Source organism: Amblyomma americanum, chromosome 1, assembly GCF_052857255.1.
Source record: "Amblyomma americanum isolate KBUSLIRL-KWMA chromosome 1, ASM5285725v1, whole genome shotgun sequence".
Lineage (NCBI taxonomy): Eukaryota > Metazoa > Arthropoda > Arachnida > Ixodida > Ixodidae > Amblyomma > Amblyomma americanum.
Window position 1 is genome coordinate 505,147,712 of NC_135497.1, and position 26,345 is coordinate 505,174,056.

Consider the following 26,345-nt stretch of genomic DNA (forward strand, 5'->3'; position numbering starts at 1 on the left):
CGAAAAAAGTACCATGCCAAAACTGGTTTATATAAAGGTTTATATATGTGGTTTATATATATGCTTCAAGCATTACACGGTACGCCCGAACGAGAGAAAGTAAACGGCACTGGCTGAAGATTACGTTGATCTGTGGTTTGCCAAAGCGTGGGCCGCAGCGAAGCAAGCGCAGCCAGACGGCCGGCCGACTCTCCGTGAATGGCGTCACTTCCGCCAGTTCTCCCTCTCTGCCGTCCCCCCACCCGGCGCTTTCGGAAGCGACGAGGACGTGCCGGCGGCGGGTTTTTGAGGACCAATTGCAGCTCTGTTTGCTTACAGAATCGGGAAAAAATTTACACACATGATTTTCAAGGTCCTTTCTTCCCAACCACAGCATTTCATGTAATTTGAAAACCGTTTCCGCTTCCCTTTAAATTGTACAGCTCAAGGCATCGAAGTATAGTGAAGAAAATGCAAAAGGGCTCTCTGTTGACTACTGAATGCAAATAACATAGTTACTTGATAAGCATCAGTTTATACAGCGCGCAGAGGAAGGAAAAAAAAGCATGAGTGTTTTAGGTCAAGGTATCCAGTAAGTATTATCGGAGGGCTGTGCAAAATGTAAATCATATATGACATGTTTGGGTGGGGGCTGAGTGGAAATGGATTCCTGATTGATATTCTTAAGTACAAGACTTGCCCGCTGTAGTTGCTGCTGGCTTTTCTTAATACATACCTATATCTTAATACATACTTATATCAGAGTCGACTCACTGTATTTACTCGATTGTAATGCACCCTCGATTGTAGCGCACACCCACTTTTCAAGGTTGGAAAAAAATTAATTACAATGACTTTGGTTGTAATGCACACCAGATTTTCATGATTTGATACACAAGATCACCTTATTTTAAAGCGTTGGCTTTTGTTTGCTCATTCCTTCGCTCCCTTTTCGGTGTCTGTAGTGGATGCCTTGGCAGTGCCCCAAGATGCTGCGCTCCGATAATATCATGGCATGTTTATCTTTCCACGGTAGCTTTGGTGTTGGTGATGGTGCGCTCGGCAAACTGGGCAGAGTGCCAAATCAAATGCAATGAAATAACTATTTCAGCATCGACAGTGAAATTGCAACACTCGAGATGCTGCAGGGTGCTAGCAAAAAGCCTGTAATGGCTTGACAAAGGCGAGCACCTCGTTTGCAAAGCGAAATGGCAGGGGACAAAAAGGAGCAAAGTAAAGAAAAGCCTTACAAGGAGAGCGACAACATCAATAAAAAATCACATACATTAGGTGACAAGGCTAAAAACTGGGAGGCACAAAATTGCATATGTTGACCATAACTTCACTAACGATGCGCAGATTGTTTTATAGATTAGTTTGACGTGTTAGCGGAGGAATTGAGAGCTTGTGGCAGTAAGTGCTGCAACATTTGGCGGCCATAGGTAGTATGGGTGTAGGGAATCTTCACAACCTGACTACTTCATGTGCTATATGTTTTTGCATGTGGAGCCAGGGCTGCAAGTTTTTCTAGAAAAGGGTCAAGACACTGTGTGTCCTGAATGGGAGCGTCGGTGACAGTTGCATACTCAGCATGGGGCTGCCCGGCTGCACCAGTGTGTGCTTAGAAAGCCTGCACACACACGCAAGGTCGCTTTTTTTTTCAACCCGACGTCGTAGTGAACTCGCCGCGTCTTCGAAACCGATGTCTCTATGTTGGCTCAAGCCCAGGTTGGCAGACAAAAGTTGGGCAAATTGATTTGATTCCATATTTCAACAGCGCAAAAAATGGAGACAAAAGAAAACGAGGCAAGACAAATTGCGCTGTAGGTTGGCGCCTTGCTGATACGACATTTCAGATGCTTGTGAGGTTTATTGGTATCTACTACTGAGGTAGGCTATGTAGACAACACTGATAACATCGGTGCCCAAGAAATCCAACCTGCCATTTTGTGATGCCAGTGACAATAGGGTGTTGCTGGCATAGTTTCATTTTCGTACTCAATTCTAATGCGCATGTCAATTTTAGGCAATTTTTTCCGGATAAAAGGTGCTTGTAAGAATCAGAACAAATACCGTAGTATACACGGCAATATTCGGTAGCGGTTATTTCATTCTGAAAACCTTGTGTTATTTGCATGAACCAACTAACTAACATCAGTACTATTAATTAGCACATCTCTGCAAAGAGCCTGCAAAAGAAAGGTGCCCAATTTTTGGTGAGTCTCAATTGTGAAAAAATATGGAGACTGCAGTAGCTGTAGGAGATGTGTGATGTTAAGTGTCTGGAAGTGATGAGGCATAACGCCTGCTTCTGTAGGAATTGAAGACATGAGAGGTGAGTGTTTTAAGCATTGTCCCATGCTGATATATACTGGTGATTTCTGGGGAGGGGAATGCCAGCTATTGGGGTGGTTTGTGCTCTCTTTTTTTCATTACAGCGTTGCCTCCATTGCAGTGATAGTAACTTGAGCCTTTGCACATTATTTTTTCTATAGTGTGTCATAGTGGGAATGGACATCAAAAACATGAAATATTTTGCAACTTAATTTGTGGACATGGCGGTGCAAGTTGTTTCAGTCGACCTCACATTTAAAGTTCAAAAATAGCTTTGGAGTTTGCAGCTGTGACTGTGCAAGCAACTTCTGACAATGTACTGTTGTCCCTTCAGGTCTACAGGAACCGAAAATGGCGCCCCATTCTCAGTTGTGACCTCATTCCTGGAGACATTGTGTCAATAGGTGAGCTTGCTGTTTTTGGATAACTGTGTTTGTCTTCTTCTTAAGGGGGAAGAGGGTCTTAGAAATGAATTTTTATTAATGAAGTCACAATTATGAAATCTTCAGAGAACATGTATTTTTGCTTGCTGATTACAAATATGTAATTTAATTTTATGTCCAACAAGTCCTTGTGCACTTATGCAATATGTTATGTAACTTTTTGCCGAGAGTTCGGAAGAAATTCTGCTGCAGGGAACTTGCTAGATTGCATGCCATTGGTTTCTGTTGACATCAAGCTATGTAATAAGGGTTAAATTTTCCTGCCTGCTGTAGAAGGCGATTTATAGAATTTTGAAATCATCACGAATACAGGTCAGACCATTTATACCGTAACCGCTTATAATGCGGGACCGCATTGTATGCGGCTTTTTGTGGCAACCGCTTCGCCTCCCATAGAGTTCAATGTATTGGCATACCGCTTACCACGTGGCAGCGCGTAACCAAAAACCGCATATAGTGCGGGCTCTCGGAAGCCTGGCGGCGCATTGGCGCGGGCCCGTGGGTACCGAAAGGCGTGAGGAGTGTGCTTCCGAGATTGCACAAGAAGGGGCCAACAGGCGAGGCGGGGAGCGTTGTCAGCGTGGTTCAAGGCGAGGCAGAAAGAAGGAGAGGATAGAAAAATAAATAGAAGTCACAAAGAAGGCATTTTTCCGCTTTCTCTCCGATGCACTTCTGTTGGGCGCACTGATTGGACAAAACTTGAAAGCACGTGATGGCACAGCCAGGCGAGCATGCTGGAGCCCTGAAGCGGCGGCAGCGGCGGCGAGCGCACGGCATGACGCTGCAAGCACTGCTCGTACCAGACACGCGTGCGGCAGCTTGTGACGCCTGAGCCCATGAGCGAGATATGTGTCGTCGCGTGTATCGAAAAGTTGATAATGTAAGCAACTATATCAGCCTCTGCTGTCTTCAGTTCCGATGGCGTCAGCTCCTCTGAAAGCCAGGAAATGGCAAGCTGTCGAAACCAAGCAGAACATTATGAGGGATGTCAAGAGCGGTTTGAAAAAGGCTACGGTGGCAAGTACGGTGTCTCTGACATTACTGTGTCCGCCATTTGGAAGAACAGCGACAAGTTGCGACAACAGTTGCAGGAAGACTCTGCGTCGCTTGCAAGGAAGCGGATTCGTGCGTCAGAGTAAAATGATGTCGTCGCTTTGAACGGTTTCGTGATGTCCGGGCCCAGAGCGTTCCTGTGAGTGGCTTGATATTGCAAGCCAAGGCCCTTGAAAACATTTTGGGGCATGATGGTTTCAACTCATTGAATGGTTATAATCAGCGATTCAATGACCGGCACGCAATAAGCTCGTCGTCGTCGCTGACCACGATGGCGTTGCGTGTGAAGTAGCCGCATCAGATGAGGACATTGTGGCAGTAGTGCGTCGTCGGGATGAGCCTCTATTCGAGGATGAGCCCAACGAAGTGAGTGAAAGTGCAGCAGAAGTTTCATGCAAAGACCCGCTTGACTGTTGCAAGAAACTGCGCTGAGAAACCTCAGCAAGCAAGCTCTCAATTGCTTCACTGATTTTGAGGATGAAGTCATTAGCAACGCAGTTCAGTTGCAGTGCCAGACTGAAATGACGTCGTTCTTTCATTCACTGTGACACTTCGACAAAAAGATCAGATAAACTGCTTTGTTGCCAGTGATTGCAGTGTTGTGCATCTGATGCGTTGTCAGGAGCACTTTGAAAGGTAGGCTGGCCATTCTGAAAACGCGAATGCATGGAAAAACTACGTTTTGGTTACAGTACAGTGCGCTTATAATGCAGATTTTCCCAACTCCCGCGTTATAAGCGGTCTATGCTGTACATTTTTTCTTTCCGTTTGTGCAGTGGCAACTTCAAAACCCTGTAGCTCAGCTTCTATGATAGGGGCCAAAGTACTTGCCCTGTGGCATGCCGGAAACTTTGTTACCAGGAGGGGAATTGTGTTTTTTGGAAGTAAAAAAAAAACTGATTTCAGTTTGCTTTCTGCATAAGAGTAATCAGTTTTTTGATTACTGATTACTGATTACTCTTATGCAGAAAGCAAACTGAAATCAGTTTTTTTTTTTTACTTCCAAAAAATACAATTCCCCTCCTGGCAACAAAGTTTCCGGCGTGCCACAGGGCAAGCAAGTACTTTGGCCCTTATTCTTACTCAGTGACATTTCACAAACACAACCAGCTCACCACCAAAACTATTTGACAACAGCTACGTAGCTTACTGGGAGATATCAAGTACTACCAATTCCATTGCACTGCAGAACAACTTAAATGCATTTCGCCTCGGTGCAACACATGGGAAATGAAACTTCATGCCCCTAAATGCAATTATCAGGATAATCTACGATGTTTCCAATGGTATCACCATGAAATTGAGTCATAGTTGTGACTTAAGGCTTAAGTGGTACAGAACATTTTGAAAGGGTCTTGCAGAAGCCATTTCACAATCTGCACAAACAGCCAAAACCCATTGGGCGGCGCATGAGCAATCTGAAACACGCTCCAGTGAAACCGAAACAAGAGGTGTGTGCCATTTGCTTTCACGAACAGCTGGGTGCACGAAACCTTATTGGGCGGCGCATGAGCAATCCGACACTCGCTCCAGTGAATCCGAAACGAGAGGTGTGTGTCAGATGCTTTCACCAACTGCTGGGTGCAAGCTTTGTTGCCAGGAAGGGAATTGTATTTTTTGGAAGTAAAAAAAACAACTGATTACTCTTATGCAGAAAGCAAACTGAAATAATCTTCATTTATTAGAATCCAGATTAGGCTTACTGAATTGAAAATGTTTGGTTGGCTGGGCCAATTGATGAGAAAAAAAAAACACGTAAAGGAACGTATACATTGAAAGAAGACAACACAGGTATGGTGATCGAACACAACTATTTTATTCATTTTAAAAAATGCTCCATAGAGAAGGATACACCTGCACACATGGGTTACTGTAAAACACAAAAGGCACAAAGCCATTGCACCACCACTACAGAATAGTATCATTACATATGTGAGTGGAGATTGCCTTCCAGGAACTGAAATTCTTTTGCGGAAATTGGACTGCTACTGAGTCTTCAGTAATGCAGCAGCCAACAGGCTTCTTAATCTCAGTGGCTTTCAAGATTTCCCTGGGTGCAACCTGCGCACCCTCTGCCGTGGCCAGACAAATGTGCTTTTCCATCTCACCTCAGTGGAACACAATGATGCCTTAATAGCTGATCATTGATATATCTTGTGTTGCTGTCCGCGTACTGTGCGATGTCGGTGCGCGTTAAAGAGCCCCAGCTGGTGGAAATTTCTAGAGCCCTCCACTACAGCGTCCCTCATAGCCTGAGTCGCTTTGGGACGTTGAACCCCCATAAACCAAACTAAACTGTAAATCAGAGGAAAAAGAGTAAATTTTCCTCATTGCACAGCAGGGAAATTTGTGCATGATTTGTGTTGCAAACCCTATTTGTTCTCTTACCAGTAGTGTGGGCAAACAGTGAGGAAAGGGTACATAGTGCCGAAAATATGACATCTGCGCCGTGCTTCATGGCAACTTTTTTGATGTTGTGTGAGACTTGGTGAATGCATGGTACTGTTTTGTTTCTTCCTTTTGCCAGCCCCACCCTTCTGTTGTGGAACATTCCATAGCTTTAGCTTTCTCGAAACACAGTTGACACCAGGACCTGGTCAGGGAATCTGGCCGACCTTAGGTGACCAACCTGTTCTTCATTACTGCTATCCAGGATGTAGAGACAGCTTTTTGCAAAGCATTAGTGGGGCTTCTGTTCTGTTCTGTTTTTTACCAACTTAGAATGTGAAAACATATGGGGCAAGAGACCATTCTTAGTTAAGAATAGTTTTCTTAGATTTGGCACTCTGGGTTTCATTTTTCCTTTGGTCCAAAAAAATTTGTGCTGCAAGTGGCAGTTACCTTATGCCATGCCTAATAAATGTCCCTTTAAAAATCATTTGACATTGGTTATGGTTAATAGCCTTTCATCGGTACAGTCAATATTCTTTTGAGCATTTGTTTCGTCTTGCATGGCCACATTCAAGTCAAAAAGATAGTACAGAAGGGATAGGCTAAATCAAAATGCTTGTGGTGGTGTGAGCAGGGAAACTGGTTGATAATTTCTCTTGTGCCAGGCCCAGCGTGCTCAGCTCTTTTGTAGCACAGGGGAGAACAATTAAGCACACCTGCTTGCTGGCATGTTTCTTTCTGTGGCACAGGCCGGTCCCAGAATGAGAACTTGGTTCCATGTGACATGCTGCTGCTGCGTGGCCCGTGCATTGTGGACGAGTCCATGCTGACTGGTGAATCAGTGCCGCAGATGAAGGTGAGCACCGTTCTAGGGGGCCTGAGGAAGCAGTTGGTCCGCATGCTGCCACATGTGCACTGCCAACTCCTGCAGTCTTAACCTTCCTGCATGCTTGCCGCTGTTGCTGTGCCTTATGTCATTGCTCTTTCTCCTGTCAAGATTCCCTTCCCAGCTTCACACTTGCGTTGTTCTTTCACCTCTTGGTACAGCAGAACTCTGCTGTTAATGTACCAGCAGGGAAATGTAGCAGCCGGGAAGCCGCCGAGAAAAAATTGTATATCGTAGTCTTTTTTTTTTACTTCTAGTGAGGGCAGCATGCTTCTCCGGAATTTCCAAGGCTTTATGGCTCTCGCAGTCATTCGCGTGCACAGAATGTGCTAGACGCCTCGTAATGGGCGCTCTTCCTCTGCCTGAGCAGTTGTTCGGGGAAAGGAGGCAGCAGCAGAAAGCCCACTTGAAGTGGGTGAATTTTGAGCATGTGTAGTTCTGCTCTGTTTTTGCAACAGCCGCTTTAATCCTCCACAATCTATGTATGCTGGAACCTACAATCTTTGTTTTAAGTCACAGGCGACAACGAAAATGTGGATGACAAACATTTCACAGAGCCAACCCACACAGCTGTATCTCGTGCAGCACTATGCGTGTTGCATTTGCTGAGGCATAGTTTCATTTTCTTGCCTTCAGACTTTTCCAGTTATGTGATACGGGTGATGGAACTAAAGCAGCAGCCACAAGATTTATGGTGCTTGTAAGTGTACTCGGCGTTGTGGGCATGGGTAGTGGCCGAACACTGTGGCAGCTGTCACATTCGCAAATTAGCGTGCAGGAACGCTGCCACAGTTGTGACATAACAGCACAATCTGTACTGCATGGGTTTCTATGGGAGCAAGGATGGGACTGGCTCACGATGATGCAGCAGCCGGAAAAGCGCAGCACCTGGGAATCTAAGAGCGGGATTCTACTGTATCTACTATCACAGAGAAAGAATGAATAAGAGAGGACACTCTCCATAGACCCCAGTGGCCCAATCGATTCTAACGCACCCAGCGGTTGGTGAGAGCAACTGGCAAACACTTCCTGTTTCGGTTTCAGTAGTGCTAATTTGGATTGCTCACACACCGCCCAGTGGACTTTCGTGCGCCCAGTGGTTGGTAAAACAACTGGCTCACACTTCTTATTTCTGTTTCACTGGAGCATGTTTCAGATTTCTCACGCACTGCCCAATGGGTTTTCGTGCACCCAGCCGTTGGTGAAAGCAACTGGCACACACTTCTTTCAGATTCACTGGAGCGTGTTTCAGATTGCTCATGCTTCGCCCAATGGGTTTTCGTGTACGCAGCCGTTCGTGAAAGAAAATGGCACACACTTCTTGTTTCGGTTTCACTGGACCAAGTTTCAGACTGCTCATGAGCCGCCCAATGGGTTTTTGTGCTCCCAGCAGTTGGAGAAAGCAACTGGCACACACCTCTTGTTTCGGTTTCACTGAACCGAGTTTCAGATTGCTCATGCGCTGCCCAATGGGTTTTCGTGCACCCAGCCGTTGGTGAAAGCAACTGGCACACACTTCTTTCAGATTCACTGGAGCGTGTTTCAGATTGCTCATGCTTCGCCCAATGGGTTTTCGTGTACGCAGCCGTTCGTGAAAGAAAATGGCACACACTTCTTGTTTCGGTTTCACTGGACCAAGTTTCAGACTGCTCATGAGCCGCCCAATGGGTTTTTGTGCTCCCAGCAGTTGGAGAAAGCAACTGGCACACACCTCTTGTTTCGGTTTCACTGGACCGAGTTTCAGATTGCTCATGCGCTGCCCAATGGGTTTTCGTGCACCCAGCCGTTGGTGAAAGCAACTGGCACACACCTCTTGTTTCGGTTTAATTGGACCGAATTTCAGACTGCTCATGAGTCGCCCAATGGGTTTTCGTGCTCCCAGCCGTTGGCGAAAGCAACTGGCACACACCTCTTGTTTCGGTTTCACTGGACCGAGTTTCAGATTGCTCATGTGCCGCCCAATGGGTTTTCGTCCACCCAGCCGTTCGTGAAAGCAAATGGCACACACCTCTTATTTCGGTTTCACTGGAGCGTTTTTCAGATTGCTCATGCGCCGCCCAATAAGGTTTCGTGCACCCAGCTGTTCATGACAGCAACTGGCACACACTTCTTGTTTCAGATTCACTGGACCGAGTTTCAGGTTGCTCATGCGCTGCCCAATGGGTTTTTCGTGCACCCAGCCGTTCGTGAAACCAAATGGGACACACATCTCTTTTCGGTTTCACTGGAGCGAGTTTCAGATTGCTCATGCGGCACACAATAAGTTTTCGTGCAGCCGTTGGCGAAAGCAACTGGCACACACTTCTTCTTTCGGTTCCTCTGGAGCATGTTGCAGATTTCTCACGCGCTGCCCAATGAGTTTTCGTGCACCCAGCCGTTGGCGAAAGCAACTGGCACACACCTCTTGTTTCTGTTTCACTGGAGCATGTTTCAGATTTCTCACGCGCTGCCCAATGAGTTTTCGTGCACCGAACGGATCGGGAAAGCAGCTGGCACACACTTCTTGTTTCAGTTTTCCTGGAGCATGTTTCAGGTTGCTGACGCGCTGCCCAATGAGTTTTCGTGCACCCAGCTGTTGGTGGAAGCAACTGGCACACACCTCTTGTTTCTGTTTCACTGGAGATGCATGTTTCAGATTTCTCACGCGCTGCCCAATGAGTTTTCGTGCACCGAACGGATCGGGAAAGCAGCTGGCGCACACTTCTTGTTTCAGTTTTCCTGGAGCATGTTTCAGGTTGCTGACGCGCTGCCCAATGAGTTTTCGTGCACCCAGCTGTTGGTGGAAGCAACTGGCACACACCTCTTGTTTCTGTTTCACTGGAGATGCATGTTTCAGATTTCTCACGCGCTGCCCAATGAGTTTTCGTGCACCGAACGGATCGGGAAAGCAGCTGGCGCACATTTCTTGTTTCAGTTTTCCTGGAGCATGTTTCAGGTTGCTGACGCGCTGCCCAATGAGTTTTTGTGCACCCTGCCGTTGGCGAAGGCAACTGGCACACACCTCTTGTTTCTGTTTCACTGGAGCATGTTTCAGATTTCTCACGTGCTGCCCAATGAGTTTTCGTGCACCGAACGAATCGGGAAAGCAGCTGGCACACTTTCAGTTTTCCTGGAGCATGTTTCAGGTTGCTGACGCGCTGACCAATGAGTTTTCCTGCACCCAGCCGTTGGCGAAGGCAACTGGCACACACCTCTTGTTTGTTTCACTGGAGCATGTTTCAGATTTCTCACGCGCTGCCCAATGAGTTTTCGTGCACCGAACAGATCTGGAAAGCAGCTGGCACACACTTCTTGTTTCAGTTTTCCTGGAGCATGTTTCAGGTTGCTGACGCTCTGCCCAATGAGTTTTCGTGCACCGAACGGATCGGGAAAGCAGCTGGCACACACTTCTTGTTTCAGTTTTCCTGGAGCATGTTTCAGGTTGCTGACGCGCTGCCCAATGAGTTTTCGTGCACCCAGCCGTTGGTGAAAGCAACTGGCACACACCTCTTGTTTCGGTTTCACTGGACCGAGTTTCAGATTGCTCATGCGCCGCCCAATGGGTTTTCGTGCTCCCAGCCATTGGCGAAAGCAACTGGCACACACCTCTTGTTTCTGTTTCACTGGAGCATGTTTCAGATTTCTCACGCGCTGCCCAATGAGTTTTCGTGCACCCAGCCGTTGGCGAAAGCAACTGGCACACACCTCTTGTTTCTGCTTCACTGGAGCATGTTTCAGATTTCTCACGCGCTGCCCAATGAGTTTTCGTGCACCGAACGGATCGGGAAAGCAGCTGGCACACACTTCTTGTTTCAGTTTTCCTGGAGCATGTTTCAGGTTGCTGACGCGCTCACCAATGAGTTTTCGTGCACCCAGCCGTTGGTGAAAGCAACTGGCACACACCTCTTGTTTCGGATTTACTGGAGCGAGTTTCAGATTGCTCATGCGCCGCCCAATGGGTTTTCGTGCTCCCAGCCGTTGGCGAAAGCAACTGGCACACACCTCTTGTTTCGGTTTCACTGGACCGAGTTTCAGGTTGCTCATGCGCCGTCCAATGGGCTTTCGTGCACCCAGCCGTTAGTGAAAGTAACTGGCACACACCTCTTGTTTTGGTTTCTCAGGACCGAGTTTCAGATTGCTCATGTGCCGCCCAATGGGTTTTCGTGCACCCAGCCGTTCGTGAAAGCAAATGGCACACACCTCTTGTTTCGGTTTCACTGGACCAAGTTTCAGACTACTCATGAGCCGCCCAATGTGTTTTCGTGCTCTCAGCAGTTGGCGAAAGCAACTGGCACTCACCTCTTGTTTCGGTTTCACTGGACCAAGTTTCAGACTGCTCATGCGCTGCCCAATGGGTTTTCGTGCACCCAGCCGTTAGTGAAAGCAACTGGCACACACCTCTTGTTTCGGTTCCACTGGACCGAGTTTCAGGTTGCTCATGCGCCGTCCAATGGGCTTTCGTTTACCCAGCCGTTAGTGAAAGTAACTGGCACACACCTCTTGTTTTGGTTTCTCAGGACCGAGTTTCAGATTGCTCATGTGCCGCCCAATGGGTTTTCGTGCACCCAGCCGTTGGTGAAAGCAACTGGCACACACCTCTTGTTTCGGTTTCACTGGACCGAGTTTCAGGTTGCTCATGCGCCGTCCAATGGGCTTTCGTTTACCCAGCCGTTAGTGAAAGTAACTGGCACACACCTCTTGTTTTGGTTTCTCAGGACCGAGTTTCAGATTGCTCATGTGCCGCCCAATGGGTTTTCGTGCACCCAGCCGTTCGTGAAAGCAAATGGCACACACCTCTTGTTTCGGTTTCACTGGACCAAGTTTCAGACTACTCATGAGCCGCCCAATGTGTTTTCGTGCTCTCAGCAGTTGGCGAAAGCAACTGGCACTCACCTCTTGTTTCGGTTTCACTGGACCAAGTTTCAGACTGCTCATGCGCTGCCCAATGGGTTTTCGTGCACCCAGCCGTTAGTGAAAGCAACTGGCACACACCTCTTGTTTCGGTTCCACTGGACCGAGTTTCAGATTGCTCATGCGCCTCCCAATGGATTTTTGCGCACCCAGCCGTTGGTGAAAGCAACTGGCACACACACCTCTTGTTTCGGATCCACTGGAGCGAGTTTCAGGTTGCTCACGCGTTGACCAATGAGTTTTCGTGCACACAGCAGTTGGCGAAAGCAGCTGGCACACACTTCTTGTTTCAGTTTCTCTGGAGCATGTTTCAGGTTGCTCACGAGCTGACCAGTGAGTTTTCGTGCACCCAGCAGTTGACGAAAGCAGCTGGCACACACGTCTTGTTTCAGTTTCTCTGGAGCATGTTTCAGGTTGCTCACGCGCTGACCAATGGGTTTTTATGCGCCCAGCAGTTGGGGAAAGCAGCTAGCACACACTTCTTGTTTCTGTTTCCCTGGAGCATGTTTCAGGTTGCTTACGCGTTGACCAGTGAGTTTTCGTGCACCCAGCAGTTGGGGAAAGCAGCTGGCACACACTTCTTGTTCAAGTTTCCCTGGAGCATGTTTCAGGTTGCTCACGTGCTGACCAATGAGTTTTCGTGCACCGAGCCGTTGGGGAGCAGCTGGCACACACTTCTTGTTTCAGGTTGCTCACGCTCTGACCAATGAGTTTTCGTGCACCCAGCAGTTGACGAAAGCAGCTGGCACACACTTCTTGTTTCAGTTTCGCTGGAGCATGTTTCAGGTTGCTCACGCGCTGACCAATGGGTTTTTGTGCACCCAGCAGTTGGTGAAAGCTGCTTGCACACACTTCTTGTTTCAGTTTCCCTGGAGCATGTTTCAGGTTGCTCACGCGCTGACCAATGAGTTTTCGTGCACCCAGCCGTTCTTGAAAGTAGCTGGCACACACTTCTTGTTTCAATTTCCCTGGAGCATGTTTCAGGTTGCTCACGAGCTGACCAGTGAGTTTTCGTGCACCGAGCGGTTGTGGAAAGCAGCTGGCACACACTTCTTGTTTGTTTCCTTGGAGCATGTTTCAGGTTGCTCACGAGCTGACCAGTGAGTTTTCGTGCACCGAGCGGTTGTGGAAAGCAGCTGGCACACACTTCTTGTTTGTTTCCTTGGAGCATGTTTCAGGTTGCTCACGAGCTGACCAGTGAGTTTTCGTGCACCGAGCGGTTGTGGAAAGCAGCTGGCACACACTTCTTGTTTGTATCCTTGGAGCATGTTTCAGGTTGCTCACGAGCTGACCAGTGAGTTTTCGTGCACCGAGCGGTTGTGGAAAGCAGCTGGCACACACTTCTTGTTTGTTTCCTTGGAGCATGTTTCAGGTTGCTCACGCGCTGACCAATGGGTTTTCGTGCACGCAGCAGTTGACGAAAGCAACTGGCACACACTTGTTTCAGTTTCGCTGGAGCATGTTTCAGGTTTCTCACGCGCTGACCAATGGGTTTTTGTGCACCCAGCAGTTGGTGAAAGCAGCTGGCACACACTTCTTGTTTCAGTTTCCCTGGAGCATGTTTCAGGTTGCTCACAAGCTGACCAGTGAGTTTTCGTGCACCGAGCGGTTGTGGAAAGCAGCTGGCACACACTTTGTTTGTTTCCCTGGAGCATGTTTCAGGTTGCTCACGCGCTGACCAATGGGTTTTCGTGCACGCAGCAGTTGACGAAAGCAACTGGCACACACTTCTTGTTTCAGTTTCACTGGAGCATGTTTCAGGTTTCTCACGCGCTGACCAATGGGTTTTTGTGCACCCAGCAGTTGGTGAAAGCAGCTGGCACATACGTCTTGTTTCAGTTTCGCTGGAGCATGTTTCAGGGTTCTCGCGTGCTGACCAATGGGTTTTTGTGCACCCAGCAGTTGGTGAAAGCAGCTGGCACACACTTCTTGTTTCAGTTTCCCTGGAGCATGTTTCAGGTTGCTCACGCACTGACCAATGAGTTTTCGTGCACCGAGCGGTTGGGGAGCAGCTGGCACACACTTCTTGTTTCAGTTTCCCTGGAGCATGTTTCAGGTTGCTCTTGAGCTGACCAGTGAATTTTCGTGCACCCAGCAGTTGACGAAAGCAGCTGGCACACACTTCTTGTTTCAGTTTTGCTGGAGCATGTTTCAGGTTTCTCACGCGCTGACCAATGGGTTTTCGTGCACCCAGCAGTTGGCGAAAGCAGCTGGCAGCCACTTCTTGTTCAAGTTTCCCTGGAGCATGTTTCAGGTAGCTCACGCGCTGACCAGTGAGTTTTCGTGCACCGAGCGGTTGTGGAAAGCAGCTGGCACACACTTTGTTTCCCTGGAGCATGTTTCAGGTTGCTCACGCGCTGACCAATGGGTTTTCGTGCACGCAGCAGTTGACGAAAGCAACTGGCACACACTTCTTGTTTCAGTTTCGCTGGAGCATGTTTCAGGTTTCTCACGTGCTGACCAATGGGTTTTCGTGCACCGAGCGGTTGGGGAGCAGCTGGCACACACTTCTTGTTTCAGTTTCGCTGGAGCATGTTTCAGGTTGCTCACGCTCTGACCAATGAGTTTTCGTGCACCCAGCAGTTGACGAAAGCAGCTGGCACACACTTCTTGTTTCAGTTTCGCTGGAGCATGTTTCAGGTTGCTCACTCTCTGACCAATGAGTTTTCGTGCACCCAGCAGTTGACGAAAGCAGCTGGCACACACTTCTTGTTTCAGTTTCGCTGGAGCATGTTTCAGGTTGCTCACGCGCTGACCAATGGGTTTTTGTGCACCCAGCAGTTGGTGAAAGCTGCTTGCACACACTTCTTGTTTCAGTTTCCCTGGAGCATGTTTCAGGTTGCTCACGCGCTGACCAATGGGTTTTTGTGCACCCAGCAGTTGGTGAAAGCTGCTTGCACACACTTCTTGTTTCAGTTTCGCTGGAGCATGTTTCAGGTTGCTCACGCGCTGACCAATGGGTTTTTGTGCACCCAGCAGTTGGTGAAAGCTGCTTGCACACACTTCTTGTTTCAGTTTCCCTGGAGCATGTTTCAGGTTGCTCACGCGCTGACCAATGAGTTTTCGTGCACCCAGCCGTTCTTGAAAGTAGCTTGCACACACTTCTTGTTTCAATTTCCCTGGAGCATGTTTCAGGTTGCTCACGTGCTGACCAATGAGTTTTCGTGCACCGAGCGGTTGGGGAGCAGCTGGCACACACTTCTTGTTTCAGTTTCCCTGGAGCATGTTTCAGGTTGCTCACGAGCTGACCAGTGAGTTTTCGTGCACCGACCGGTTGTGGAAAGCAGCTGGCACACACTTTGTTTGTTTCCCTGGAGCATGTTTCAGGTTGCTCATGCGCTGACCAATGGGTTTTCGTGCACCCAGCAGTTGACGAAAGCAACTGGCACACACTTCTTGTTTCAGTTTCGCTGGAGCATGTTTCAGGTTGCTCACGAGCTGACCAGTGAGTTTTCGTGCACCCAGCAGCTGACGAAAGCAGCTGGCACACACTTCTTGTTTCAGTTTCGCTGGAGCATGTTTCAGGTTTCTCGCGCGCTGACCAATGGGTTTTTGTGCACCCAGCAGTTGGTGAAAGCAGCTGGCACACACTTCTTGTTTCAGTTTCCCTGGAGCATGCTTCAGGTTGCTCATGCGCTGACCAATGAGTTTTCGTGCACCGAGCGGTTGGGGAGCAGCTGGCACACACTTCTTGTTTCAGTTTCCCTGGAGCATGTTTCAGGTTGCTCACGAGCTGACCAGTGAGTTTTCGTCCACCGAGCGGTTGTGGAAAGCAGCTGGCACACACTTCTTGTTTCAGTTTCGCTGGAGCATGTTTCAGATTGCTCACGCGCTGACCAATGGGTTTTCGTGCACCCACAGTTGGCGAAAGCAACTGGCACACACTTCTTCTTTCGGTTTCACTTGCATAGTTTTCAGATTGTTTGCACGTTACCTACGTTTGGCGATGGCAGGAGGTGGACAGGATGTTTCGTTTAATCTATTCTGTGAATTTCATTGTACGTACTGAGATTATTTCAATGTAGGGTGTACAGAAAAGTGTACCTATAGTACAGGCAAGTATGAATTCGTAAATCAACAAGGGTTCTTTCTATTTGGCACGCTTGTCTTGTCTTCTGTTCAGAGAATGTGGCCGTTCAGCATGCGGTATTTAATGAAGAGAAGGAGTGCGAGGAAACTGCTTATTCCAGAGCAAGGTAAAGAAAGAGCACATAAAGGCTAAACAAAAACCAAGATAAGCATGATACTGAAAGGCTTGATACAAAGATAACTGCATTCCTTAATACAAGCAAATCTGAAAATATTAACGCAGAGAACACAATACAGGTAGTCAACACATCACTAGTGCATAAAGAAAAAAAAAAATTGGACGCCCTCAAATGGTAATGCTTTACAACTGGTGCACAAAGTGAAAAAATATACGGTGCTTCAACGTCAGCAGGCCGTTTGTCGCTCTTATCACAAGTTTCGAGTATTGTATGGCTTGTCAATCATAGTCAGTGGTCCAAATTTCATGAAGGCGAAAGGAACTGTAGCCCTCACTCCTCCGAAAATTCCTTTCAAGATTTGAAATACGTGCCACGCCGCGCCTGCGCATTAATACGGTCTGCAGTGCATTTCACCACAAGCAGATCAATATATCCCCAATTGTCAGAGTAATACAGTAGAATCTCGGTGATACGAATCTCACGGTGAGGTGAAAATATTCGTATCACCCGAAATTTCGTATCGCCAAAAAACGAGCGAAATCTGTCCCGAAACCATGAGACACGCACAAAAAAAAAAAACATTTATTTACATGGAAAGAAGTCACGTATTGCCTTCTGAGTTGTCTTCTCTGTGAGGTCGGCCAGGAAAGAATTTTCGAAGCTGAAGAACTGGGCTGTAGTGTTCTCACGCACAGTCTCGGATGTCACAGCACACCGCAGAATATTGAGAGCGCGCATAGTTTCGGTTGCCGACAGTGGTTGGTCATCACCATTTTAGCACTCGTCTTCTTCTTCGTCACTGGTCGAAATTCTAGGCTGCGACGATACATCCTCCACGATGTCTTCCACTGTGCGCAGACCACAGGTGACGAGATTGTCATCCACGGTGAAGAAATCGTCAGCACTGCAGTCAACGCTAAGCTGGTTCCAGACATCAATCGGAATTGGATCTTGCACTTGCGAGGTGGTGGCCACTGTGGATTTAAAAATCTTACACTTTGCGAAACAATTCGCGATGGTTGCAGGGGAGACGCGCTCCCAGGCCACTGCAATAAAATGCATATTTGTGTCCTTACGGTCAATCTTCGCAAGGAGGCGGCGCTCCAACAAACCTTTGAAGTGGGGCTTTACATTTCTGATAATGCCAGCATCCAGTGGCTGCAAATGACTAGTAGCTTTCGGGGGCAGGAATACCACTTTGATGCTCTGTAGCGTCATGCGCTTTGGATGCGCTGCACACTGGTCCAGCAGCAAAACAATCTTTCTGTTCTTGCATAACAGCCGTTGGTCCAAGTATGTGACAAACTCCGCGAACAGAGCCGACGTCATCCACGCCTTTATATTGGCTATAGTATATGTGCAGGGCAAACGACCGGCTTCCTTGAAACATCGGAGCTTTTCGTATTTTCCATTGACGGTCAGTTTCATTTTTTCTGACCCGTCAGCGTTGCAGCAAATCAAATCCGTCACACGCTGCTTACTTTTTTTGTCCTCCCTTGAAGCAGAGACTCATTTCGGGCTGAAGATTGTAAAACAGCCCTGCCTCGTCAATGTTAAAAACATCGCGAGCATCATATCCCGCGATGAAAGACTGCAGCGTGGTTGCCATCCAATCTTCAACGACGGAGGCGTTAACCTTTTTCCCTTTGCTGCAAACGGTTTTGTAGGAGAGGTCATGCCGGGTGAATCCAGCCACCAGAGGCCTGAAAATTTTCAATTCCAAGCGTCAGTGTGATGTCCGCAGGCTTTTCACGCAGAACTTTTCCGTCGATGTTGATGCCGGCTGCGGTGACCTCTTAAACCATGTTAGGAAAACTTCTAACTTTACATGGTGAGCAGTCCTTGCTTCTTTGGAGTTTACGCCAAAGTGCTGCACATTCTGCATAATTTGGTCGTGCTGACCGACGATCGTAGACAGCGTAGAAATTGGCAGGCCTAATTCCTTGGCCATGTCAATGCGCCTTTTCTTGGGCTCTTCGTCCAGCTTCTTTAAAATATCCACTTTGTCCTTCAAGGACAGCGCCTTCCGCTTTCGCGACATCATACTGATTGCAGTGCCTTTCGGGCTGACGCGATCAATGCTCGTAAAAGGACACCCGCAAACAACACACTGCACTTCCGTAGTCATCACGCACGAGGGAACAAATAAGCGGGAGCTGCTGCTGGTGTGACGATCTGCGCGCTGGCTGTAGCGGAAAGACCGGCGGAACGGGCACGCAGGGCCGTGATAAATGTGGAGAGGACAAATTGCGCCTGACCGGTTGGGTTGCCTGGTTCGCAGGGCGAACGGACCAATAAGCAGCGGCGCTAGCCTCAGGAAACAACAAAGTAAAAAGAAAAAGGCAAAGAGGCCGCCCCCAAAAACTAGAGAGAGAAAGCTTGGCTTGCCTCGTCAGCCTCCCTGCTGCCGCGGAATCCCAAGCAGACTCCCAAGCTGGCACTGGTGCACACTGCGCCCGTGGCGGCTCGACGGTTGCGGTACCAAAGTTTGTATCACCCGGCGCGACGCGGAAAAGTGTTTGGAATATCCAAATTTTGGCCCATTGTGCACAATGCATTTCGGCGGGGGAATTTTACGAATTCGTGTCACACCGAAATTCGTATCAGCCGGGTTCATATCACTGAGATTCTACTGTAACCAGGCCTAAGGTTTCATGACTGCAAAATCATAGGCCTAAAACTGCTCTGGCCCCCCATGCCCTCCCCTTCCCACCCTCTTAATTTTGTAAACAAACTGCCCACACGAGTGCCGCGTGTCTTACGCCGTATCTGAACAGCTCATTGCGATGTAAAAACACAATAGCCTGCGCTGACTCTCTATGTCGATCTTTTCAAGCAGCATTGTTGTAAAAACTTTATCACCTGTTGTCTAACTCGTGAAAAGTTGTTTCGTGCAACACAGCAACACCGACGCAACCAGCGACCACAATCACGTGCTGACAGTGCGTAGGACTGCCGGTCTGGCCTCTGGCAGCCATCTGCACTGCCGGAAGAAAACCTCCGGAACGTTTTTCAATAAATTACATCTTCATACAGGAAAACCCGATTAATATGTAGTTGGCGGGGACGTGGGAAAAGTACGCACTATCTGGTATTGCACCTTAACCGACTAGTACAAATTTTCCATGGAAAGAAAAATGATTGATGTAACGTTAAAAGACCAGAAGCGGGCAGAGTGGGTCAGGGAACAAACGCGTGCTAATGACATCCTATTCGAAATCAAGAGGAAGAAATGGGCTTGGGCAGGGCATGTACTGTAAAGGCAAGATAACTGCTGGTCCTTAAGGGTAATGGAGTAGATTCCAAGAGAAGGCAAGCGTAGCAGGGGGCAGCAGAAGGTTAGGTGAGCGGATGAGATTAGGAAGTTTGCAGGCCTAGGATGGGTGCAGCTGGCAAAGGACCGGGTTAATTGGAGGGACATGGGAGGGCCCTTTGCCCTGCAGTGGGTGTAGTCAGGCTGATGATGATGACAAATTTGCCATTCACACTGCGAAAGAAGAAAAATTCAGGCACAGTAAATTTTCCACGAAAACACATACGTACATGCACTTTATTTATTTGCTGCCGACCAGAAGTCCGTCATTTTCAGCTGCTGTCGTGGCGGCCGTACGGCGACAACAGCGGTCTCAAAATCGGCGAGACTGGGGGCACGCTTTTCCATGAGGCCCATCTGCTCGGCAACGCCCTCATAACCGTCAGTGCTTGAGTGGCTTCCGCCACATTAGGGCTGAAATCTTCCGTTGCCGAGTCGTTGCCACTGTCCTTGTTCTCGGTGCCCTCATCGCCTTGGAGTGGCGCAACAGCGGTAATAATCTCACTGTCCGACCAGCCCGGAGACGTTGAAACCTCGCTGTCGACCTCGCAGAACATTTCGAAGTTGACAGTCTCCGCACCACTCAGTCGTTCCAACACCTCTGCTAGTAGGCCGTCACAGTCATTGGCGGGATCGCTGACTTTGGGATCACTTGCGTGCACTATGAATTTCGCCCGCGCGAAGCAATTCTGTACCGCAGCCGGTTCAGCCTGCTGCCACGAGAACGCTAGGAGGTGCACAGCACCCAGAAGATAGATAATGTACGTCTTCCTGCTTTCCATCGCCAGAAGCATTCTGCGTAGGAGGTTCTTCCTATAGTGATACTTGGCCAAGCAAATGATGCCTTGGTCGAGAGGCTGCGCAAGTGCCGTGGTGTTGGGTGGCAAGAACAGGAGCCTGATTGCGCCCAAGTTTTCCAACTCAAAATGAGAGGATGCGTTGTCAAGCACTAGCATGATTTTTCTTTTTTCTGCCGTGAAACGGCAATCCAATAGCCGGACGAATTTTCAGAAAGCTTGCTGGTCATCCACGCTTTTTGGTTGCTCCTGTAAATAACACCCGAGGGCAATCGACCATCATGTTGACCACAAAAGCAACCGATATTCTTTTTTTGCAAGTTTGCCACTGCTGCAGATTTCCCCCTTGAATGCCAGCGTTCTGTTGGGCAGAAGTCAGTAGAAAAGCGTCGACTCATCTAATTTGAAGACATCTCCGCGGCGTAGTTGGCTAACTGTTGATGCAGTAGCCCATCCTGCCATTCTTCGGCACCCTCCTTGTTTGCGTGTGCTGCCTCTCCGCACACCACCCTCAAACTTATATTTTAGCGTGCTTTGAACCTTGACAACCAACCGTTACTGCAAGAAAAATCTTCGCAGTTCAGCTGGGCGGCAAACACTTCCGCTTTTTCGGCAAGAAGGGGCTTGGTGACTGGCAGGTTTTCTGATCTAGCTTTTTTAAGCCATAGCACCAAAGCTTTTTCTATGTCGGGAAAAGCAGATCCCCTCAAGCGGCACCTCTTCATACTCGATGCAGCCCCGCTTATCTGCTCTCGAGCATTTCAGATGCCGCAGACTGTTGTTAAGGGCAAGTCCCACTGACGTTCTAGTGCACTCTTCGTTGTTTCATTTTCTATGGAATGAATAACGTCCAACTTCTCCTGCACTGTCAGTACGCAATTCTTTGGTCGAGTAGGCTTCGGCATAGTGCTGACCGTTCGCACACACTGACGCAACAACAGCTTTGCGCTTCGCACAGCACCAGCGCGGAACAAAGGACACCACCACAAAACGCGCGTTGCCTACCCACAACACAACGCAACTGCACGCGCAGCACGCGCAGATGTTGACGCGAGGTGGCGAGGTCACATGGGCAGAGTGGGGTGGCGGTGATGGTTACTGCGATAGGGCCGGCGACGATGCGTTCGCGTACAAGAACACAGAAGCGGCCAACGCTTTCTGGGCTTTTTATCGATATGGACATCGCCGCACTCACCGCAACATGGCCGAAATGGCCGTAATGCTGTATCGCCGGCGGTCCACATGTTGATAATGCTTTTCAGAAAGGCGGGAAACGTTTTGCGTCACAGTGCTGCGCCTGCCAAACTGCAACGGCAAGTACGCGTTAAGCTGTAGACATTTCTTTAGCCACTATGCCTTAAGCAGTCAGCCAATACATGGTTTTCAATGGTGGCTCAGCCGGGGAATTCTCACAACTACATTTTAACCATGACTACTTGGTAAGCAGGTACATATAAATGAGGTTTTACTGTATATATGTTAAAACAGTGGTGTTGAATCATAAGATAAACAAGAAGAAGTTTCTACGCTTGAATATAAGAACATCTCTTTTCACGCTTGTGTCCTCTGGCGTTTGGTAAGAATACCAGACACTAGCGTAGCCGTGACATGCTTCCTGAGGCCAGTTTCAGCCGATTGTCCTCTCTTTATGTTTTCTTTCTCTATGCTGTCGTCTGTCTACTTGTGCAGTCTCTGTCTGCATAGACATAGGGAGAGCCACAGGTAGTGCTACGGTGCTGAGACTTCATATTCCAGAGCCTGCTCGAAAACAACTGCATTAGGCATTACAGTAGAATCTTGGATGATGCAATCAAGGTTAATATGAATTTTGGGATGAAACGAATTTTTTAAATTCCCTGACCAGAGTTATTGTGTATGGCATCCAGAATTTCTGGTGTTACAAACATTCTCCCGCAAACATCTTAGTTGTCTAAGATGTGTTGGATTTATCTAATGCGTCTTGCCCCTTTTGTGGGCCATGTGCAGAATGTTTTGGGAGAGATGCTGTTTAATGTCTGCTTGTTGACCATCGTTTGAAAGTGTTTGAAAGCCACACTGCTGTGCCTTTTTGTTGTACTACCAGAGTTCATGGTACAGTCCCAAGACATTTCTCCCACCGCATCAAATAGAAATGGTAGATTAAGCCAAAGGGCTAAAAGCACTTGAACCTGAAGTAACCAGTTGGAATCGTTGCATGTAGTCGCTCGTTACACCACTGACTTATGTGTGACAGGAACCCGTGGAGGATTTGGATCCAGAGCAGCTGTTGGACATGGAGGCAGATGGCCGGCTGCATGTGCTCTTTGGGGGCACCAAGGTCCTGCAGCATACACCTCCAGCTAAAGCCAGCGCAGGACTTAGGCGTGAGTTATCCGGGCTATCTTTTTTATGTATGCATTTATGCATGCACTGAAGATCTAGAATTAAGAACCACTAGCACTGCGTTATGTTAGTGGTGCTTCATTCGTGATGGGCCAGATAAGAAAAGTCTCATATCTGCAATTGCTGCAAAGTTGAGAAAACTGTTACTTGTGGGCTCCTTGGCGCAGTGCATTGCCATGGATGTTGAGTCGGCATGGGATGTGCATGGCAGGAAAGAACTGCATTGCAGTGTAACTGCACTGGAATTACTGATGAACGACAAACTGCATTCCCTGTAGACAGAGTACTCACAGTGCTTTGGAACCATTAATACCGTATTTTCACGAATATAACGCAAGTTTTTTTTTTCCTCGCTTCGTCGATTTCAAAACGCACCTCATGTTATATTTCAAACCAAGATACAAACATTGTTTGAATTTTTTTTTTCTTCCTGCTACTTAAAGGGAAGCTGAGATGATTTTTTGAGAATTTGAGGTTATTCAAGAATTCGAGTCTATGAAGGTTATAGATAAAGCATGCTGCCTATTTTTGCACTAGCATTTAAAATGGCTACGTAATCGTAATTTAGAACTGTGACGATGTTCAGGGTTCTCACTGTGTTGGAGAATGCGGGGAAACCCGTAGTGACATCATTGGCGTCGAAATCTCAGATGTCCGCTGCCTTCGCCTGCATGCTGCTGTCCGTCATCCAATGCCACCAAGCAATGCTTCGTGAGCTTCACCTTCAATGGCTTTGGTTTTCTTCAATGAAACAACCGTTTCTTCGCTGGAAACATAGTGCCGTCGTACATGACGTTATCATCGGGGCCTTTGCCCGTCGCTGTGCACACCATTTCAAACGCTAGTGCAAAACGATTTTGCAGGCTTTGCCTGCATGTTTCACACATTCAGCCCTTTTAAACTCATCAAATTCTAAAGCCACTTCAGTTGACCTTTGAGATAGCTGCAGCGACCTTCACCACCAGACCTCTTAGCTGCTAGGAGAAGCGACTTTCTTGATGACCTTGGGGCCACACAGTGTGCGTCAGCGGGTGCGCACGAGCGAAGGAGAGGGTGGCTATGGAAGTGGAAAAATGCAGCATGGTACACTGAGAAAGGGAACATACTGAAACAGTTGAGTGGAGTAGGGGAAAAAAAAAAGGGCAAACGGGCACAAGAGTAGGCAGCACGAAACACGTAGCACTGGTAGTGTGGCGATGATAGCGATGGTTGCTGCATGGGAAACTGAATTAATGCATCAAAAACTTTGTTGCAGTTGACAATGTCACGCGCGTTTCTGAAGTGTTGCTTCTCAAACGATATTGATGTATACGTTGCTTTCTTATTTTTGCATGGCATTTCTGTTTGTTTGTTTTAACCCGCAGCGTCTCGGCTGTACTTGCTTGAACAAAGTAATTGCATTATAATCATAGTATTTTTTACATTTTTGTTAGGTCTCAAACTGTAGCTGCTTGAACAAACTAATTGCATTATAATCGTAGTATTTTTAAAATTTTTTTTGGGTCTCAAACTCCCCTCGCATTACATTTATCGTCGCGTTGTATACCGTACAGTCAAGCCCGCTTATAACGAACATGAGCATCACACAGCGTCCGTTCGTTATATCCCGAAGTTCGTAGTAAGTAGACCGCAGCATTAAAGACAGTTGCTTGTCAAAACACAAAATTTTTTCTTTGTGAAAAAGTCCGTTGATGGAAGTCTGTTTTTGCAGCGCAGATCTTATGAGGGAGGTTTCCAGTTTATTTAAAGCAAAGCGTGCTATCGCCGAGGCCCTTGGCATAGACAAGTTGTCTGAGGCTCTCTATGTAGCTCATTGCTACTGGCGCGCTTATGGGTGCTGGCTCCGAAATTTCATCGTCCTCCAATTCCTCCGTGTCACTCTCGTCCCGCACTTCTGAAACGATGCCCTCGTCTGTGCACGGTGCCGTGGTGTCAGCGTCATCATCGACAGAAATAAAATCATTCCAACCAATGTCATGACCCCCCATGTCGGAGTCGACAACGCGCTGCCACAAATCGCCGCCGGGCTGGTCATCTTCCAAAGAATCAGGCTCGGCATCAGACACTGTGTCAACGAAGCCGGCCTCCTGGAAGCAGTTCCGCTCACCAGTGGCCGTCACCTCCGCCCAGGCCGCTTTCATCATCTCTACCACTGAATATAATGGAAACGGGCACGGTGTTCCCGTCCACCATCCCGAATTACAACTATGGCCCGAGATTTGAATGAAGCGAATGAAACGTCCACACCGCAACAAGAGTGACAGAAGCGCGTGACATGGGGTAGACGTGCAACGCACACAGGCGGCAATCAAGCTAAAAAACACCAGCGGGGAGACCAATGAGGGGCGTCCGTGAGTGTCAGTGCAGCCACCTCTTGGCTCCCACAGAAGGCCTGCTTCACGGAGCATGGCCTCCGCGATCGGCTCTGGCGGCGGTGCGGACGATCGCGGAGGCTACGCGCAGATTTGCAAGATAGTGAGGAGAGGGAAACGGAGTTGCGAGAAGGGGCAGGAAGGCGATCTTGGAAGGCGCGTCAACGGGGAAAGGGTAGCTTGGTTGAGAGCGGCACGAAACGGGGCGGGCAGTTCGCCTGCGATGAGGCTCGGGGAAACATGCTGCTATGGAAGACAGTTGGGCTAGTTGGTGTGTATTCGTTTGTGACTGCGACATTGCAACTAGCGTGGAAAGCACAAGGACAGAGGCAAAAGGAACAGACGATCATGGAAGACAGTTGGGCTAGTTGGTGTGTATTCGTTAGTGACTCGTCTGTTCCTCGTCTGTTCCACGCTAGTTGCAATGTCGCAGTCACAAAGGAAACATGCTGCGTGCCGGGCGCACAAAGGGGTCAGAGGCAGGTTATCTCGCATCGCGGCGCCGGGTTTACTCCGTCCGTTCGCTGTAACCGATCAGCAGGGGTTAATGACGTTCGTTATACGTGTGATTTTGTGCCATTGAAACAGTGTATATTTTGATGGTCGCACAGGTGTCGTTCGTTATAAGCGAAAGTTCGTCTTAAGTGGGGCCGTTATATGTGGGCTCGACTGTATATACTCGCCTAACTAACCCGTCACCCACTTCTGTCGGCCATATTTTACTTTTTTTTCCAGCCTTAAGCTTTTTGTAGCGAGTTCCTCAGTTTTTGGTGCCGTCCGCAGCGCAGACCTTGGCAGCGCGCCAAGCTGCTGCCCGCCACTGATAACATCACCACTTGTTTTTTACGTGAAGGGGGGCTGCGGCGCGCTCGGCGAACTTGGCTGAGTACCAAGACTTGGGCTGCAAGCTAAGGCTGAAACATTTGCATCACACACTGGTTGCCATACTGTGTGTTTTTTAACCTCTCATAGAAAAATGTATGCCTGACCTTCAGGGCGGTGTTCAGCATGTTCGCGTTATCTCACCACGATTGACCTGCGCCACCAGCTACCACAAAATTGCCAGATTGCGTCAAAGTGAACGATGCTAAACACCAGTGGCACAAACGCACCTGACCGCGTGCATTTGTTGATGACGGAAGGACGAACGGAGGTATGATATGAAATCTCGACCCTTCCAAAAATATCTGTTGGAACATTTTTCCCGCGTAATGAACCCTCCCCTCAAACTGATGTCAACATTTCTGGAAAAAAAGTGGATTCATTACGCGAGTATATACGCTACGTGTAAATAACG

At 48.3% G+C, this 26,345-nt stretch overlaps 1 protein-coding gene across 2 annotated transcripts in view; it reads left to right on the forward strand.

The window, feature by feature from the left end:
* The window catches only part of LOC144116146 (endoplasmic reticulum transmembrane helix translocase), a 191,704-nt gene that overhangs the window by 22,554 nt on the left and 142,805 nt on the right, over positions 1–26,345 (forward strand). For both annotated transcript variants that reach the window (XM_077650849.1, XM_077650850.1), the window contains exons 5-7: positions 2,648–2,717; positions 6,950–7,056; positions 22,528–22,657. In XM_077650849.1, the coding sequence (XP_077506975.1) occupies positions 2,648–2,717; positions 6,950–7,056; positions 22,528–22,657 (307 nt within the window). The remainder of the gene's footprint in view (positions 1–2,647; positions 2,718–6,949; positions 7,057–22,527; positions 22,658–26,345) is intronic.